General features: G+C 37.1%; 1 protein-coding gene across 9 annotated transcripts in view; it reads right to left on the bottom strand.

The window, feature by feature from the left end:
* Positions 1-19,453, bottom strand: part of LOC125769602 (pleckstrin homology domain-containing family G member 5) — a 74,722-nt gene that overhangs the window by 22,614 nt on the left and 32,655 nt on the right. For 4 of the 9 annotated variants that reach the window (XM_049438360.1, XM_049438362.1, XM_049438361.1 and 1 more), the window contains exon 3: positions 2,489-4,344. The exons of the other annotated variants lie outside the window; for them this stretch is intronic. In XM_049438360.1, the coding sequence (XP_049294317.1) occupies positions 2,489-3,985 (1,497 nt within the window). In that variant the 5' untranslated portion in view covers positions 3,986-4,344. The remainder of the gene's footprint in view (positions 1-2,488; positions 4,345-19,453) is intronic. 9 annotated transcript variants of the gene reach the window in all.

The following is a 19,453-nucleotide window of genomic DNA, read 5'->3' as shown; positions in this document are numbered from 1 at the left end:
GAATTGCTCGTTAGAAGTGAACAAACGACGTATCACGCAGATGAAGCCACCGATTGCAAGAATTGATTTGGCAACACACTGTCGCGACAGATGTACCGCGGACTGGATGGATAATGTAGCTTAAAGTACTATGAGCTATAAATTGCGTGTTTGTCATATTATTATTTTTTGCCACCGTAGAGTTTAAATGATTTATTATGTGATACTACCATACGATTAAGGTTGGTTATGCTCTCATTTGTATTACTCTGTTTAATTGATTTCTGTTGTTTGCTTATGCATGTGATAATAATAAAATAGAAGATAAAATGAGCGAGCCAAGCATACACACATTGTTAACTTAACAATGAATAATGTGCGATACTTACTTAATCCTCGATTTATCTGAGGTCTAAGGATTAATTTGATAAACTTTGTTCGATATTGAAAACGACATAACGAGGTTCTTCTTGATGCTTTAACTTCAAATAAAAGCATGCAAATGTTTAAGCGACTATGAGCCACCAAGGAAAGGTGCTAGAAGTTTTCTGATACAGCTCATTTATTTAACATATTCGTGTAATTTCTATGCATCCGTATGAGGTTCACCAAGAGTTGTCTTCACTGGATTGGTTTAAAGCTTTTGCATTTTTTGTTGTAGAGATTAGCCTTCAACAGTTCGATTTCATTCTGCCAACATTTTTTTTTTTGTAAAAATGTTTATTAAAAAAGAAAAGAAAGAGAAAATTTAACTTATGTACTAGCTTACAATCATGAAAATAATTTTGTTATTCAACGCAACATATCGAGTCTTGTTTCAAATATTGAACTTTTTGTGGCATTCGATTTAGTTTTTCTATTTTCAACGAAAAGGGGCTCCATCATAGTTTGCTTATGGCAACATATTGTGAACATGCGCTATCAGATGAAACATGTTAAAGATGTTCACGAAAGTTTAAGAGTGATAATTTAAATCCGTAGGACAGTTGCCATTGAAGAGGAATTGGAGGATTTTTTTAATGGATCTCCAATCCAAACACACCGAAAAATGGCAGAAGTACTGAACGAATTTCAAGTAACAATTCTCATTTAAAATCCATGGTAAAGCTCCCAACACTTGCAGAATAAGTTTATGCTCTGTGCTCTGTGTGGCTTAACCAGTGGTGGGTTTAACGGTAAGCAGCCTAAGCGGTCGCTCGCAAGTGCATAAAATCATAACTTTTTTTCATCCCAAACATTTCACAGGGGCCTCGTTTGATTTCTCGCCTAGGACTCCCAGAAGTGTAAATTAGTTACTCAGCGTAACCATGTGAATATGGCGAACAATGGATATCTAAACACATAATGGAGAATATTTTCCCCTACCAACTGCAAATGGCACGTTTCTGCACTGCAAAACTGCAAAGGTTTCCATACAAAGCATTAATCATATTAGTATTAGCTAATATATCATATTGTAGTGTCACAAAAGAAGAAATTCTTCATTAACATTACACGGCTACCATCATATAAGTGAAAAGTAGACAAGTACGAACTTGCCAGTTTGAGAAATGTGATTATCTTGGCTACTGGGTAATTGAAGGAAAAATTAATAGTAAATGAACAAATGAAAATTTACCCAATGTACCTGTGAAATTGAAATGTATGATAATTTTCTTTTAATTTATCGTTTATTGTACTGGTCAATCAAACGGTAAATTTCGGGAAAATTTGTCACGTGATATACTCCATAAACAAATTCTTAAAAATATCTTTAATGAATTTTCCAGTAAAAAAATCATAATATGCACTATTTCAACGTTTTCTTTTGTCATGGCGCTTCCTCTAGAAACCAAAAATGGAACAAGTGAGAACAAAACAAAGACAAGAGTGAAACGAAATTTTCACATTAATTAAAGAAAACAATTTACTATCATAGAAACCGTTTAGGAGAATATGCAATGTTGAAAGCAATACTAATGGAGACGCATGGTTGTTTGTTAGTGTGATCCTAATATACCGTACAGACCCTGAATTTGCTGCTTTATTACAAATAGATATTTTTACATTTGTTTTCCTAATCAATAAAGCAAAATTAATTTACTTTTTACATTAATTCGGTCTTTTAGAAATACCATTATTTGGATGTTCCTTGTCTTCAAACTAATGACGGAAAAGTGCCATTAGACCTGATGAATTAGACCCATAAATGCAACAACGTAACCGGGTTTAAGTTCTTTTAGCAGCGGTTTTTACTGTTTGTTTTTTATTCCTTTCTGTTTATTGATTTTAATTGATTAAAATTAACATAAAAAAACGAAACATTGTTTTCCATATTGTTTGTAATCAATATTTCAATAAGGAAAACATCGCTGAAATCGGAGTGTGGTTGTAGCAGAGTAGTATTATTCTTGACCAAAAACAGGTTTATTTATTATAAAAAAGTATGAGAATAATATCTTCAGACATAATTTCTCAAAATCCTTGAGGTGTTAAAATATTTCACAGACTATCAATCCACAATTCTTACCTGTAACTTTGATGGAGGCGATACCACCAAACATATTTTCATAGTCGTCTTGAGAAAATCGTCTCGCTTTTTGCGTACATTATTGGGCACGATCTCCGCTATTCGTTCACTGTTCCGCGACCCATCCCGGTTTCCGTCTGTTGGTGTTTTATTGCAACTTGTAGTTGCAACTAACGTAGTGCTCTCTGTAATAGACATTATAGCGGGCGTTACGTTACCGAACGCCATAGAAGGTAGCTCCTGGTTTTTATCGCTAGCACTTAATGGGGCCGGAGTTGGTGGCGTTACGTAGCATGTTCCAGTAACGATTGCAGATGTTACTGCTCCGGGCGAAGTCGACGCGTTACAGTGTGTTATTAATGATGTTGGATTGATGGACGGATGATTGCTGGACGAATTGCCCATGTTTGCTGTAGCAACGGAACCACCAGACTGTATGTGTGAGAGTCGCGGTGGTACTGGTGGTCCCTGTGGCGAAGCAAGTGCTTGTGACGGTGAGCTTCGTGTCGTTTGTTGTAACGGTGAGGTTGATTTGAGCATCAACGATCGAGTCCGTTTTGTGCCCGAACTCACAAATGATGTGATAGCTGCAGATGGACTACCTTCGCTCACGGGTTGTGTATTGTTACCGAGCGAATTGGATACGGAAGCCGTCGATCGGTCAGTTGGAGAGGCGGCAGACGGGGAACTGGAGGACGTTGGTGAATTCTTTAGGCAACATCCGGAAATGTTGTTAAAGTTAAGTATAAAAGGATTATTGCTTCGTTGGTCCACTGGTTTGGAGCATTGGAGGCTTGGCTGATGCTGATGATGGGTACTAGTAGGTTTTACAGTTCCAGCATTTACCGTTGGTGGTGGTTCGACGTTTGTATAGTGTGCGTAGTGAGACGATCCGTAACTAGCTTTGCGAAATAAAGGTGATTGATAGTTGGTAACTGGTGAGGCTGGTTGTGTTTGTGGAGACTGCTGTCGTTGCAGCTGATGTGGCTGTTGCTCCTGTTGGTGCTGCTGCTGCTGCTGTTGCTGACGTTGTATGAACTGTTGCGTAGTACTGGATATACGACTAAACTGATGATAAATCTGATACTTCGGCGGTGACTGTGCAGCCGTTTGGTCGAAGCTTCGGCTTAGATTTTGTGGTAAAATTAAGCTAAAAGTTGTGGCGGCATTAGCGGTGAGCGGATTCGAAACGTTTGCTACTGGAGTTTCATTTTTCACCGTCATCTGTGATTCCTCATCCAGCATCGTCGTTTGTGTCGGTGAGAGAAGCATGGAAAGCGATGATGTTGCATTCGGCGACGAAACTGCGGCAGGTGGCTGGGATGGTAATGATGAAGGTGGCTGCGGAAGAGACGGATGCGGCTGACTGGTTGAATGCATATTACGCTCTGGTGGTACCGGATAGGCATCGCATACAGGCGATATCTGCTCGATGCTACGCACCGGCTTTCGTTGTTTGATACTTTCGTTGCGATGTGGAACGTTTTCATCCATCATAAGGTGGTAAGGTGTTGGAGCGGATTGCTTTGATATGCCACTCCTCGGTACAAAACACCGCCCGTGGATATAGCGACAGACTCTACCCGGGAAACTGGAAGGGAGTGTGCAGGTGTATTATTTCAACACATTTGACCACCGTGTCGAACGTATCGGATTATCGCGCAGCATCCAGAGGAGAGATTTTGCCATTTCACTCCTTTGGCTTCGATCTGCTCCAGGCAAAATGTACCAGCTTTCTGTACGTATTTTGGGTCTAGCTATACCCGTTTCGGTTGCTCACGCGCTTCCGGTGGCTCGCAGTGCGATAAGTTTTCATTCCGATGTAACAGTGCTGATGTAGGTGTTTTGCTTTCCAGCTGAAAGGTTTATAAATGATATACAACTACTAGTAACACGACTCGAAATTCAAGTAATTTTTTTATGTAACGTTTTGCCATTTTGCTATTGTAGTGAATATTTTCTTAATTTCGCTTGTTGTTGGGAAACAATAAATTATTTAAATGATAAACAGTTTTGGTGATGTATGACAATTCCAACCAGATTAAAACGATCTAACTTTCCAGAAACAAAATCAAATAAGGGATTATCGAACTAATTCAACAACAACAAAAATTATCTTTGGGACGCAATGCGTCTATTCAAAATATCGAACACAATACAATGGATGTAAGGATATTAACTTCAACTTTCCTGTAAATTTTATTATTCCCGCTCGGTGTTTGCAATGTACCACTTTGCTTTTTTATTGATCAATAAACGTAATTGCAACGCGTAATCAATATTTCTTCTGCAATAACTTGTCTACGAAGGAAGAGAATTTCATTACAACTTCAGAGAGCAATTTGCTTTCAATTAGATGAGATGAACGCAATGCCTGCAGAAAACAAAGGCAAAATATTTGAACACTTATTTCTATGTGGATAATGTATCAAAAAATGTTATACTTTGGAAATAAATACTCTTTTTCGAAGCAATTGAATTGCGAACATAATTAAAATTTTGAATATTTTGGCTTTAGATTTAATTAGTAAGAAGCAGATACAATATAGTTATTTTTGAACTTAACCAAATTATCATTAACCAAGGATATTTTGAACTCTTCCCGTTTCGGAAAAAGACATTTCTGTAAGCCAATGTGAATTGTATTCTACATTTACATTTGGGGTCGCCTGGTGGTGCATGTGATAAACCTCGCTGGTTCCACACGACAGGACCGAGTATCAAATCCCATTCGTTCCGCCCCGTATTACTAGAAAAAAGTCTAGTAAGGCAGAAGTGTCAGGCATGGTCTCACAGGTCGTTAAACCAAGAAGAAAGGGAGAGAGAGATTAAGTCACAAATAGTTAAAATACGGCGTTTTTTGCACGTTCTACATGCACAAAGAATTTTAACTATACAAAAATACATAACCTTATTATTCAGCATAGATAAGACCTTTGCATTAGGTTAACCTGAATAATGGTAAACATGTTAGAAGTAGGTTAAAACTGTACAAGAAATTGGTTTAACAATGAAAATAATTTCCTGTAATGAGAACCTTATCGATGGCACCATCTATCATACAGCAGAGCAACTTTTTTTATTGTCTTTCAGTCACAAAACACGGGTACAGTTTTTCTTTGTTTAACCTAATTTCATCGTAGTTTCTACTAGTCTTCTCAGAAGACATCATGGAATGAACAAGCATCATAAACATTGATTAGAACCTAGGTATGCCGTTACAGAGGGCTACTCAGCTTCAGGATAAATAATAAATATCGCAAACGGATTTATTGGTATTGATTATGAGGACGGTTTTATGGATCGATCCGGTCCCGCGTGAAGGAAATGATGATTGATTGCCAAATGTGATCGGAAACATGAAGCATCGGGTGAGATCGTAAGTTTGCCATTTCGACACCCTTTAGAGAGAGAGAGGAAGAAACGCGTGCTTTAAATGTACAGGCTTAGAAAGATGTGTGAAACCCCTTGGATATCTGTTATTTGTTTTGTAAATGAAGTACAGCAAGTAAGCAGGATTGGTAAAGAAGTTGAGCATTGAATGGCAGCAACCGGAAGAGCGCTTGTTATGGAATCGGTTTATTTTTCTTTGCTTTGTTGCTCGTTAGTAAAGTGAGTCTTGCCCAGGCCGTGCACCGACGGAGTATACATAAATGCATAGATGCAGTTGCACAAGGATTAGGAGCTAAGGGAACAAATCGTTCGATGTTTGGATCCTTGCAAACGCTTCGTACGGAAAAATCCGCACACGATGGTGCGCTGGTAATAAAACATTTATAAGCGTAATACATAATGTATCGGCTGATTTGTGCGATGGGAATAGAAAAGCATTTTTATTGCTTGTTGTGTGTTTATGTGTTCTTTTGTTGCTTTTTTTCTAGCACGAATTATTCTACGACCGTTCGAGGCAGTGTTTGTGCACCAGGGTTCAACAAAGTTGAAGTGCATCATGGCGCTATTGTGCAATTCTGGCGTTTACTTAGTTGGGAAAATGATGAAGAAGCGTATGTTTACATTTTCCATGCAATTCTAGGCAACAGATATGAAGGATCATTCAACTATTACGCAGTGCAAAAATTGAGTTGTTGTACTGTTGAAATTGAAATTGATATTGGTGCTGTTTTAATGTTTTCCAGGTAAAATAATTACGTACTACTTTGGTCTTCCCTTCATCTTTCATCCTAAAGAGTTTTTTTTATTTATAATTAATTCAAATAACTCCTTCAGTCGTAACAAAAACAATAGCCGGTAAGGATGCTTTCGTGTACATGCTAATAGTCTCGCCAAACTGATTTTGCATATCCATAATATTATTTTGCATATGGTATTATCCTATCAGATAATTTTACGCTACTGTTCTCATCTGTTTCAGAACTTTTTTCAGTTCATTTTCACTTAAGGTTCTTGATAGTTTTGACAATTTCTCTTTAAATTAAACAGTGCTCTGACAAGAATTTATCTTCGTATCTTGTTATAGGTCTTGTTTATCCTTAATTATCGTGTCTTCCTAAACATAAACTTCCTAAACAACAAACAATAATCTCAGCAAAAGCTGATGAAGAAACAAATGATGGTGAAGCGCCGCGGCCAGTTCCTTACTTTTTTTTGCTTTATTTTCTGCTGCACTTCACCGGAACTTATGCTATCGAGCGGCCAGAGCTAGGCTTCTGTTTAACGCTGCAACCTTACTTCGAACGAAATAAAATATTTTAAACATTAGATAATTTATATTGGGCGGACACAAAGTGAATTATGATGTCCTCCATCCGATATAGTGTTGATAGTTCGAATAAACCATAGGAGAGCAGTCGTCTGGCTGTTTTCGCAATTGCTCTTACCAATTAGCTGGTTAACTGTGCGCAACAGGATAGCTATTATTTTTTCATGCATGTACTATCTAGAATTGTAGAAGCACATGGTTGTAAAACAAAGTTGAACAAATTGCATACCCCACCCTATGTAACAAATCGTAACGCTAGTAGTAACCAAACTTCCCACACCTTTCCCAGCGTTACGTAATAGTTTAAAGATCCTTTGTCCCATAAAGATTTGTCATCGGTACACAGTTCAAAATACGAGCTACATTGTCAATATTGAAGAATTCTACGTTGACGATTAATTAGCATAGTATGAAAAGGTATCTTAATACTTTAAGTAAAACAATCAATGTATTTGTTATAAAATAATAATAATAATTTCTTACAAAGGTTATATTAATTGTTGAGCCAAATTTTATAAAATGAGTTTACAGTATATAAGCAAAGATTGACAAAATTATATACGATCAAATCATGTTTGCAAAATATCTTTTAGCATCATGATCTAGGACATGCCGTTACAGCTTACTAGACTAAAATCGAGTCATTCCTTGTTAAGAGGAATCAATTCGGACTGGATATTTTAGCGATCCTGTCGTGCGAAAGACTAACGCTACTAAAACTTACATCATCGGGCCGCTTACGCTTAAGAACCGAATATTAATGAGTAAAAGCATAACAAATTGTAAAATTCTTTTCCTCCCCCTTTTTACCTGCAGCAGATCCTGCTAATATCCTTAGACAAGATTCTTTATGTCGGGGTGTTAATTGTGTCACACTCTTCCAGGAATCAACAATAATTTGTTGAGCAGCACCTTCTAGAACAGTTTTCGATTTGCCCGGCTGTGCTACAGCTTGTTTAGTTTTAATCAAACTGACTTAATTGGGAGCCTGTAATCAGGGTGATAAGTTAGCACTTCTAGTGAATGAATATCCTAACGTTGATGGTAAACGTTTATTCGAGCCCAGGGAAAGGCTATAGCTACGAAAGAGCTTAAACCTTGCCGTACCTAAGTTGACAATAAATTAGTCCCACTTCTCAAAGGTCTCCATTTTCTCATCTCGGTAAAGATGACTGTCCCGGTGTCAGGTTCTCGGATGAAAATTGTCATTCCATTCCGTAACGTGCACCGGTTAGCTACGCTATGAACTCCAATCGACGCTTGCTTACGAAGCACTAACGTAACGAGACGCTACTACCGGATGAAGATATTCGTACGAGAATTTACAGCTATTATTCCCACTTGACATCAAGGATTAACTACTTCGCTACCAGCTTCCATGATTTTTGCCTTTCTTGAGGATCGGCAGAGTAAGAAAACCGAGTGCGTATACAAACAAACCTAATTTGCGGTTGTTGATCCAACGTATTTGCCAACAATGAATTGACGAGTGGTTTGTTTTGTGAACGTTAGCAACGGAAGTGATTTCAAAGAGTTTAGTGTGACTGTTTTGTTGAAAGGGTAACTGGAATGCTCTATACCTTTGGAAAAGTACGACAAGCTACCAAAATCGGAATTACGATACGAATGCATAAACCATTCTATTGTGTGAATCCTATGGGTAGCGTTTTTCTTCCAAGCTCTATGAACGAGAAAAAGGGATGTACTGAACAATTCCTTTCCACTGCAACACCATCTACGGTATGTGACGTGTGGATGACGTTAAAGCATCATACGGACAGGAAGTGAGAAATCGAGAAATCGATAAGCTGAACCATCCTTCAAAGTGGTTTAAATATTGATCGATCTTCATCAACCACCCGCTGTGAGTGATGGCCAATTTCCGTACATCAAATGCAATGCTCCGAAAGGAAGCGCTTAATCATTAGTTTATGGTTTCCCTCGCCATTGCGGTGAATAGATGTAAGTTGCTTATTTCGGAGAACATTGTTGAGCAATTTGAGCTGATTGTGATAAAATTATTGGCTCGAGTTTTCAATCTTAAAATAACGAAAATCTTCATCCCACACACGAATACTAATTACTTCTAAACATTTTCTACTGAATAACATTAGCGTAAGCGGAAAAAACCATTCCTATCTACTTTACTTTAAAATCTAAAGTACCAATCGAATTATCATATTTGATATATTAAAAAAAATTCTTGTTGTTCGAATGAGATTTTATATTACGTCCAGTGTACATAGTATATAAATTTAACATGGGAATGCATCTTAAACTGTGGTCGTCACTTGACACGTCAAACTTATCGTACCGACATTTACGTTGCTCTATTAAACAGCAAGAACGAGGTAGAAGGAAAAACCGACGAGAGTCAACTTAATAAAGCGACAACTCACAAGGGTCAAGCAGAGTTTAATTAAAGCATAGCTACCCTAGCTACGGCTTTGCCACAATTCCCTTCTGTGGATGCATGTGGCGTCGTTAAATTATGAGCCACTGAAATGAAGAAATTAATTTGATGCACTGCGACCAGAAGCAAGCGGATGATCATCAATCCTAACAAGCATCTATTGCGTGCTGCTTTATCAAAGCATAATTGCCTCAAATGACCTTAGGGTAGTTTTTTTTTCCAGGACGTCCCCGTTATTGACAGTCAGACATCAAGGATTCAATGTTGTTTATTATTTTCTGAGAATTATATTGCTTTCAGGCAAGTAAAAGAGGGACGGCAAAAAAGCTACGCGGATCACCTTCAAAGTTCATCTCGGTTGATCCTTCATTAAATAGTTCATTTCGCATTAAGATATGAATTATACTTACACTAAGGTTTGGTATAAGCATAGTAATTTCTACAAAGAATATCCATAATTTATAGCTCTAGATATGTGGAGGGATATAAACAACAATAAACACCTTCTTGATAAACATTTTATTTAAAATAGCGTTTGAATTTAATTCCATTCAACGTTCCATTCCTGATCGGCACAAGTGTAATTAATCTGTTTTCTAGAATGGGAATCGCGGGATCGACCATAGAATCAAATGTTCTATGTTGTTGTTTCCTTTCATCTTAATGAGTGTAAATAAAATAGCAGGTTGTTTCTAATCGTTTCATGGCTACATTTACAGTTTTGCCTCTTCCATACCGTTTGCAATAATTTTAGGTGGTTTAACGTAGTGCCAAAATGGCAAAGGACATAAAATTATAGCATTTTGATGATTATGCCATTCTTAATTGTTGTAAATTACCTTTGAAAGGAGCACCGTTAAAAATTATAGGAAAGCGGAATTGATAAAACACAAACCTGTGGCCGAAAAAGCTAAAACTTCCGGTGAAAATCGAACACGGGCAATTACCTCCCACGAACAGGCGAACAGTAGCATCAAGGTACTGATAGGTCAGGTAGCTTTGAAACAAGCTGCAAAGTTGCGGAAAAAACTTTGGCAATTTCGGTGCTTGATCAAACGGCATGGTCTGCTTCCTGAAGGTACCGAGAACATGAGAAGTAATAATCGGTAAAAGTTTTCGCGGCAATGAACAAGGTAGCAATAAAATAAAAATCATTATTTACGCTGTACCAAACGCTTACCAGTTTACCTATAGTGAGAAAGTGTAGTGCAGTTTCATCCATTACCTTTATGTCTTAATAAGATGGGATGGTTGTTCCATAAAGACAAAACTTGCGACCCGTGAAATTAAACTTCTTCCAATAAACAAACGTATTTTGAAGGGTTATGGTGAGGATAATTCAAAAATAAAACAACGGATGATTAAGGCTAAGAAATTTTAAAAATATTTGTAAAGTGTATAATTAAATGTACCTTCTTCTTCTTGTCATTTTAACAACCTTAGAGGTCATGCCGGCCATTTCTGGCGTACTAGATTTATTTGCACCACGCACCCAGATAAACAGCCCTTGCTCAGGGGGTTGAGCCCGCATGGGATTTGAAACCTGGTCCTTTCATGTGTAACTGGCGCAGTTTATTACATACACCACCGAGCTGCACCCAAGGATTGTTACATAAGGTTTAAAAATAAATTTAGCTCGCATATTAAAATAACAAAAATCATAATTAAGAGAAAAAAAGAAAATTAAATACTATTAATCTGAACTAATTTGAGTCTTTCATATATTCAGATATTACATACTCCTATCAGAAATGAAATTTAATAAAAAGTTTGTGAACCCAAATCGATTGGAAAACATCAGTCGATTAATTTCAATATTTCCTCAAGGAAACACGCATCGCTGGAGCAATCAAAAGATTCTACTGTAAAAATCTTTCAACTTTTAGAAAGTTTAATCATTGCTTTCACCCGGCTTTCGATAGCAAGCAAAACTCATTAGAAACAAGCAAAAACCATGGTCAATCTTTCCTTTAGACCGCATCGTGAAAGTCAAACACATCGCAATGGCTAAGCAATGAGCTAGTTTTCAAATCTAACCTTCTTTCATCTCCACTCCAGGTACTCTTACTCATTTGTTGTTTGTTTGCTTGTAAAAACTTAATCGAACCTTATGCCCGAAGGAACTAGAATACAGCTTTAAACTTGCAAACCGCTGTGGATTAATCTGAGTTACCAAACAAGAATGTGCCAAGGTAAAGCACGTCATATTGTTTGCTGTTTCGAACATTTAACGAGCAACTTTAAGAGGTTTTTATAACCTGAACACAGTATGAATTTAAAATGTTAAATTTTTTAAATGTTATCTAAAATATATTTTTTTCTTCGGAACAACAGTAATACCGTTTATCCATTATATTTTACCTGATCAAAAGAGAGTAAAATAAATTTGACTTTTGGTCGTTCTGACTTATCTTACGCATATACTTATATGACTTATATGACTAGAATACGCATATTCTATACCTTTCCGAACAAGCAAACGTATTTTAAGGATTTAGTGTTATTAATTTTACGTTAAAAAAAGCATGTATATTAGTTTATATTTTAAATTATGAATATTTTAAATTTTAAATATTTTAAAAATTTCCTTTTACTTTCCCTGATTTAAATGTCGACTACGAATGTCAATCATAATCGAACGAACTTATCTTAACTCTTTGATCAAGTTTTTGATTGTAAACGTTACTTTTGAAATAATTAATTTTTCCGTACTAGACTGTTGATGATTTAGACTAGACTTGATGTTGTGATTTACAAATAACAGCAACCATATCACTCAATCTGTTAGTCCAAACGGAATACGAACTTAAGAGGAATTGGATATTGAGTTACCGATTACACCATACGACCGAGTTGCGGTTCATATTCATCAAAAAATAATCAATCATCCTTTTCTTAACATCGCTCTAAACCCATTGTCGTTCCAGATTTGGCTTGCTTAATAGTTATCCATCTGCGCCTTGAATTACCCGCCGCTGATTAGTCAGTGCTCCGTAAAAGGTTCAGCTGAGATTTTTACCTTTACACTGAGTGTGTTGATGAGTCGTGTATTACATCATCAATCCGTAACAAACAAAAAACTTTATGTTAACTTTATATGATTTTGAACAAGAAATATTTTTAATATTTAAGCTATAAACATTATTTTAAAAGGTGTATTTTTGGGTACAATAAAAAATTTCTCACTAAATCTCGCACCAAATTATTGTATTTTGCTATTCTAAACCGTATACTTCGTAGAACGTGTAATAATAATAATTTGTAAAATATCTCGTCTCACTGTTCACCATACATATATGTACCATAACGCGTACGTTTCTTTAAGTCCATTTACTTATCGATCGCCATTTTGCTATCATCATTGTGCAGCAAATCATTATGTTGAATGAGACAGCCAAATGTATATCAAATGGAAAAGAAAATTGATTTTTAAGATCTTTATCTTACATTCTCTTATGTTCATAATTGCTTCGCTCGCTTCATTGCAGATGCCTCAGTCGATCAGGGCATCAAAGTCATTCACACAGCTTGTATCCTTTTTTGTAGCCGAGAAAAACTCTCGTTCTCAACTTGAGTGAGGGAGGATGTACTCGATGTCGCGTGAAACATCACAGTACATTGAACGATGCCGGAGCATCACCTTTTACCGAGGCTGCAACACGACCGAAGCTTTTGTGCGGTGATTTTTATGCTCCATCAAATGTTCGATCATTTTTATCAACTCTCCCGTAGTCAAGCTCCCACAGACAAGCTGGTGAAGTCGATCGTTTTTTTTTGTTCCATTTTCCATTCAATTCGTGTGGCACAAGCTAAAGAGGAATGTCAGAATAAGGTTATGAACCCATACTTTGCTGCTGTGATGCCAGCATCTTTTCCACAGCCTGTAGCTTCCATACGTGAAACAAGTGTAGAGATTTTGAAGATAAGGTACACAATACGGATAACCCAATCTGTTTCGTACGGAGGAAATCATCATATGGGATTAAATCTCAGGCGCCCTCAAATTTGGTTATGAAAACCATTACGCTTACAAAAAACACATGTTTAAGTGAAGCAAACAAAACCAAGACACGTCCTATCCATTGAAGGGAAAAAATTAGCTACCTAAAAATATTAATCTTATTAGCTTTTGTTCTATTACAGTTATATAGGTATGCCTATATTCTAGTGTGAAGTATTCAAGACCAATCATCACTAATTCGTTCTTTTCATGTCCATGGTAAAATACGGACTGTTTTCACCAGTAGATGTGTGTTGTGTTTGTTATTAAAACAGTAAATTTAAATTGAGTACAGTGCACGTATTTTTAAACAATGTCATTTCAGTTAACCGATACTTTAAGACCGATTTATAGTGCATTATTCATCAAAATGTATAACCCTGTATGTTGGCCTGATTGTGGTTTTGAAAAGGAATCCAACTTAGGGAACAAAGGTGAAATAAAAACACAACAAAATAGCAACAAATTACCAACGGTTACTCTCGCTTACAACTTGCACATGACGATGCTTTACAAATTCCAAAGAATCATATTGAGACCTCTTTTTTCTCTTCATCTTCCCGCTGCTAATGTTAGCCCGCGAAAAGAGAACAGCTTTCAAGTACAGTGTATTTATAGTCCGTCACCATGGGTAGCAAACACTGGAGTTTCAGTCATGTAAAGTTCTGCTTTATCTCGCACCTTGCTTTGAAACGATAGGATGATCAAACGAATAAAAAAAAATGCTACTCACACAGAACACAAACAACTAGATGAGTCATCTTCGTTTTGGATGGTGTTTTATTTGGTCCTGTGGTTTAGCACACATTCCGACACTATCAATGTTCAGCATTAATGCTGTTCATGCAGTCCTGATTGTACCTTATGTAGTAACGGCAGCCAGTGTGTTGATACTCCGATTTATGATGTTCCCGGTTTGACAGATACGAATGTACAATAAAATGTTGCCCCATTGCTAAGCAGACATGATAAATTGTGTGATGGATCATTCCTAGCCTGCTGCCGAGCAGCACCCACAGAACCGAGCATTCGATGCAGAGAATAAGATTTGTTTACTTAACTTTTGCTTTACTTAACACAGAAGGTAAAGTGAATTATTAATCCTAATACCTAATCCTTAGCAATGATTTAATCCGCGGTTTTGAAAAGCAATTCAAGTTAAGGAACAATGATGTAAACTTATGCAGCAACTTTTCCAAATATGATCCATAACATCCTATGATTTGCGCATTTTACATGTTCTTAAAAGTTATTTTACTTGTTCGCCCTTTTTCTTCTTAACATTGTTATAAACTAGCGCTTAGACACGGTTTGGTTTGAACTTTAACTCTTGCTTCTACATTTTGCTTAGCATAAAACTTAGCATCAAAGCCTTTGGCTAAAGACTTTTGTTGTCAAAACCGTCCCGTCTCCGATGAAGCTTCATGACAAAACTTTTGCGCGGTTCGACCGCGAAAGATTTGGAGATTCGCTAAATTTTATGAACCGCCAAGTGGTATTTCGAGCGTATTCAGGACGCACGGTTTAAATTTAACTTTTGCTATCATTATGGTGGTAGTGAGGTGCGGATGAGAACCCCAAAATCCAATCTGTGCCTTTTGCAGTCGCGTGCCACAACATTTTCGTTACGCTTCGCGGGTGAATGTAAGTCAATCAGAATATTTAACCCAACGTACCATCCGCTCTTTGGGACGCTTGTATAAGAGCAGCATTACAAAAAAGGTCTAAAATATATTATGCTTATACATCGTATGAATCATAGGCAGTAAATGTATTTTGTCTGACGTGGGTAGATGTAGCATTGTGATAATTACTAGTCCAACGTACATCGTGTAGTCCATCACTGCGTGTATTTTGTACTCCACTGTGCACTCCTCATGTGCAAATTTAAACATTATTCCTTTATTTACATACCTAGTACGATTGAAATAGCGTTAGATAGATGGTGTGATGCAATGTTACAGAAATTTATTTCCTTTCATTATTCACAAATACCTACAAACAACCTGATTTTAAGTGATTTTGTGATACATGGATTAATATTCCTGAAAACTTTTCAAATGGTAAAATAGAAGCCTCTTTTGGAACATGTCTAGGAAGACGTGAAACCTTTCCACGTTCTTCGTAAATTTGGAAGGCAATTTCTGTGCATCAATTCTGTGTAAAACTTTTTCAACTAACGCATTCGCAAAGCTTTTCAAAATGACGGGTGTGTCAGACGATCTCTATCACGACAGGTCTGAAAAAAAACATATCCAGACCGTTTCTCTGTAGCAAGAGCTGACTATACGGCCACATAGTAAAATTTGTTCTAGTAAACCAGTTATTACTGATATGACGTAGAAGGTCGTTACGCCAAATCTATTTTTAATCTTTCCATGAACTATCCCTGGGTTGGTCGAGAGCTCTGACCCCTGTTAGTTATAATAACGTACAGGAATAGACCTTTGCTTAACCTAAGAGATTGTTTGTTTGATATGAGAAGTAAATAATTAATTAAATAATATAATAATAAGAAGAAGAACGGCAAAGTGCCATCAATAAATAATGTAAATAAGTTGAAGGTTCAATATGATTTTTTTTCTTTTATTTTTTGCAAAAAAACGTTAAAAGTTGTTTTACAATTGAAACTGAGTAATATTATATTTTATATTAAAACATTAATCGTAAATGAGTTTTGCCTAAAATTATAGTAATTTTCACATTCACAATTTATTCCAAAAGAGGATACTATTAACTCCACATTATTTAATTGCACAACTCGACCAATGTGTGCAATGTTTCATTATTGATTGCTAATGCTTCTTATTTATCCATACAAAATTTAAATTAAAATTAAAAAATTAAAAAATCAAATACCTAATTTGTACTGAAACTTCGTGTTCTTGTGCGGCACTACAAGCCTTACGGGGGTCTTTCCTTCGATTCGATATATGGGCCTGTCGTGTTGAGTCGGCGCCTTTTTGTCAGCTACATTGAAAGTACAATACTATTTTTGTTTTTAACAATTACATTAGTTGATGTCATCAGTGGCAAAATGACGCCGGCTGACAGTCTAAAGCATAAAACACTGGGAATAATAAAACCCTATTAGACTTTTAAGCACACATTCAACTTTATGCATAACATTGGATCATGCCTTATTTTAGACATGTTGTTTTCCTTGCCGTGAAAACTCCATTCTTCATTTCGTATTCGTGTCACACACGAAAATCGATGCTCCTCTACAGTGTGTTTTTCTTTCCAACAAAATGGTGACCCCATTCGGAGCACAATATCCTGCCGGATGCAACTAGAAATTCCTGGAAGCTAAGTCACGAATCGGCAGATGGCATCGAAAATGTCACCTACGGTATTCGGTAAGCAAGTAGCAGTAGGTGGGTGGCATAAAAAGTTGATTAGATTTCTCCATTCCCCAAAGCCCGTTTGATGAACGACCGGAACGGAAGCAATACACCGTGCTTGTGCCATCCATCGGCACGAGTTCCCCTTTTACTCAGGTTGATGTGTCTCAGGATGGTTGACGCTAGCTTTCTAAAAGAACTACCGTTAGTAGAGGGTCCAATAGACGGCTGCTTACCTCAAGTAGATAATCCAGAATGCAGCAATCTGCTTTCGGAAAAGATAGTGCCAAAGCAAGTGGCTCTCAAGTGATCCTGAAGGTTTCTCCTGTTTTTTTCGCATCTTTGTTGCTCTCTTATAGTCGCAAGCTATAGGCAAAATGGCATTGTGCTATAAAAAACTGCCTCCAATCCAATACTACTCGACTTGCATATCGGTGCGCTTCAAACTCACTTAGGGACTTCTGTTGGCCTGTGTTGAGAATCAGTTAGACAATGAGTTTTGCATGTTCAACTCGAAATATCGAGGTTTTGGTTTTTTAATTGAATGATAGGTTGTTTATGTAATCAACATAATAAATAATATTGAGCGAAACTCATACTTCTACATTTTCTCTATTAAAATGCTGAACATTTATTCGAATCAAGTATTTTTCAGAATGTAGAAAAGAATTATTTGAAAGCAATAGGATTGCATTAAAAATACATACTTAGCTCATATTTCCTAAAACGCACCATTTTATATCCGAGCATATTCGTATCCGCGTTATATTCTGGCGAATTATTTCATGCTTATCCACAACTCGCTAATTTCCCTTTATCCGCTATCTAAAGCAATCGTGCATAATGCCAGTCGACCGCGTGATTTTGGCTGTAAAAGCATAGTACTTTGAAAGAAAAGCCCCATGGAGAAATGGATCATATTCTGTTTCACCCTTAATTGTTCACCGGTGGCTCCCAATTTCCTTTCGCCCGAGATAATTAATGGGCTATCCTTTCCACCGTTCTTTTTGCAGGTCCAGCTTCCTTTCAACCTAGCTGTTGACAGCCACTGAAATGGTGGTGTCAAAATGTTCCGAGCTACTGAAGCTCTGGCTGGCACTCAACTCAACCAACTCACCGTCGTACGATTCCGTTTCAGGCAGTTTGCATTGTTTCATTATGCCTCAAACAGATCTCCGGGTGACGACGAGCAAGCAAACAAGTGCGCCTTCGTCCGGTGCACCACCGCACAATTCCGTACCGAGATAATTAACCGAGCGTGACAAACCGTTTGTCAGACGCGAGCGAGCAAAACCATGCCAGGCACCATCGCACTACTGCACAGCGTCGTCATTATGCTGCAAACAATGTCTACCGCTACTTGACAACGGCATTGGGTCGATTCTTTTGTTGGTGCACCGCACGAAACGACTTTGGTGTGTATTCTTCGATGAAGGAATACAGCTTGATTTTAATCGGAATTTGCTTTAAGATTTCCTTATGCTACGTGAGCTTGTGTTGGCCACTGGCATTGTGCACTAAATGCGATTATAAACGATTTTTATAAGATGAGTGTTTCTTACAAATCTTTCATTCGTGCGTTAGCCACTAATACCTACCAGACAATGTTATTTGTTGGCTTTGCTTGAATAGAAATTAGAAAAAAAAACTGAGATTTCTATTAAAATTTCATCTGTTTTCGTAAATACTACTAGCAGCCCTAATTGGAATATGATATGGAAATTACTCAAAAGCAGTCATCTGCACCTGCAACCTGTCAGTAGCAAAAGAACAATACGCATGCCAAATTATAAAGCGATTATTGTTGTAAAAATTCTTATACATGGTTTTTTGTTGTTGTGATAATTTGTTTTTATCATTTTCTTCACATATATTAATTTGTTTACTTGCTCAACAGAATTTCCACAATGGTTTAGATTTTTATGTTATAATATAATTTGGCTATGACATTTTAGCTTATATAAAAAAACGGGTTTAGAAAAGGATTGAAATCTCTTTGCAATAAAAATAAAATCAAATGTGTGGCAAGGTTACATCTCTCACCGGGTTTTAATCCCATAAAACAGAAGCTATCAGCATTCAGCAATTCACTTCCGGCAGGGTCGTTTATTTTTCAATCGTTTGGAGAAGTGAATCACTTTTGAAATTTTCTTTTCTTTTTTGCCTTGGTAGTCGATTGACCGACGTTAAGATATTTCAAGAAGATTGACCCTTTCGGTCTCATCGCACAGCCGAGTAATTCCAACCACATCGCTTCACAGTCACCTCCACAGCTTACGAATGGCGACAAAATGACGAATCGAAACGAGCTGCAACGCTATTCCGTTCTATTGCTCACTCACGATGCTACTTTTTGTGCACCTCGTCCACGAACGAAAAAAGCTCGAGATCATCGAACGACAGAATCCTGCCGAGGAAGGTTAAACACTGCGACATGGGCATCGCATTGAACGAAACAGCCAAGGCTGGAAAGATGTTCAAATGGACC

Source organism: Anopheles funestus, chromosome 3RL (assembly GCF_943734845.2).
Source record: "Anopheles funestus chromosome 3RL, idAnoFuneDA-416_04, whole genome shotgun sequence".
Taxonomy (NCBI): Eukaryota; Metazoa; Arthropoda; class Insecta; order Diptera; family Culicidae; genus Anopheles; species Anopheles funestus.
The sequence above is the reverse complement of the archived record's forward strand: the minus strand, read 5'-3'. Positions and strand labels throughout refer to the sequence as shown.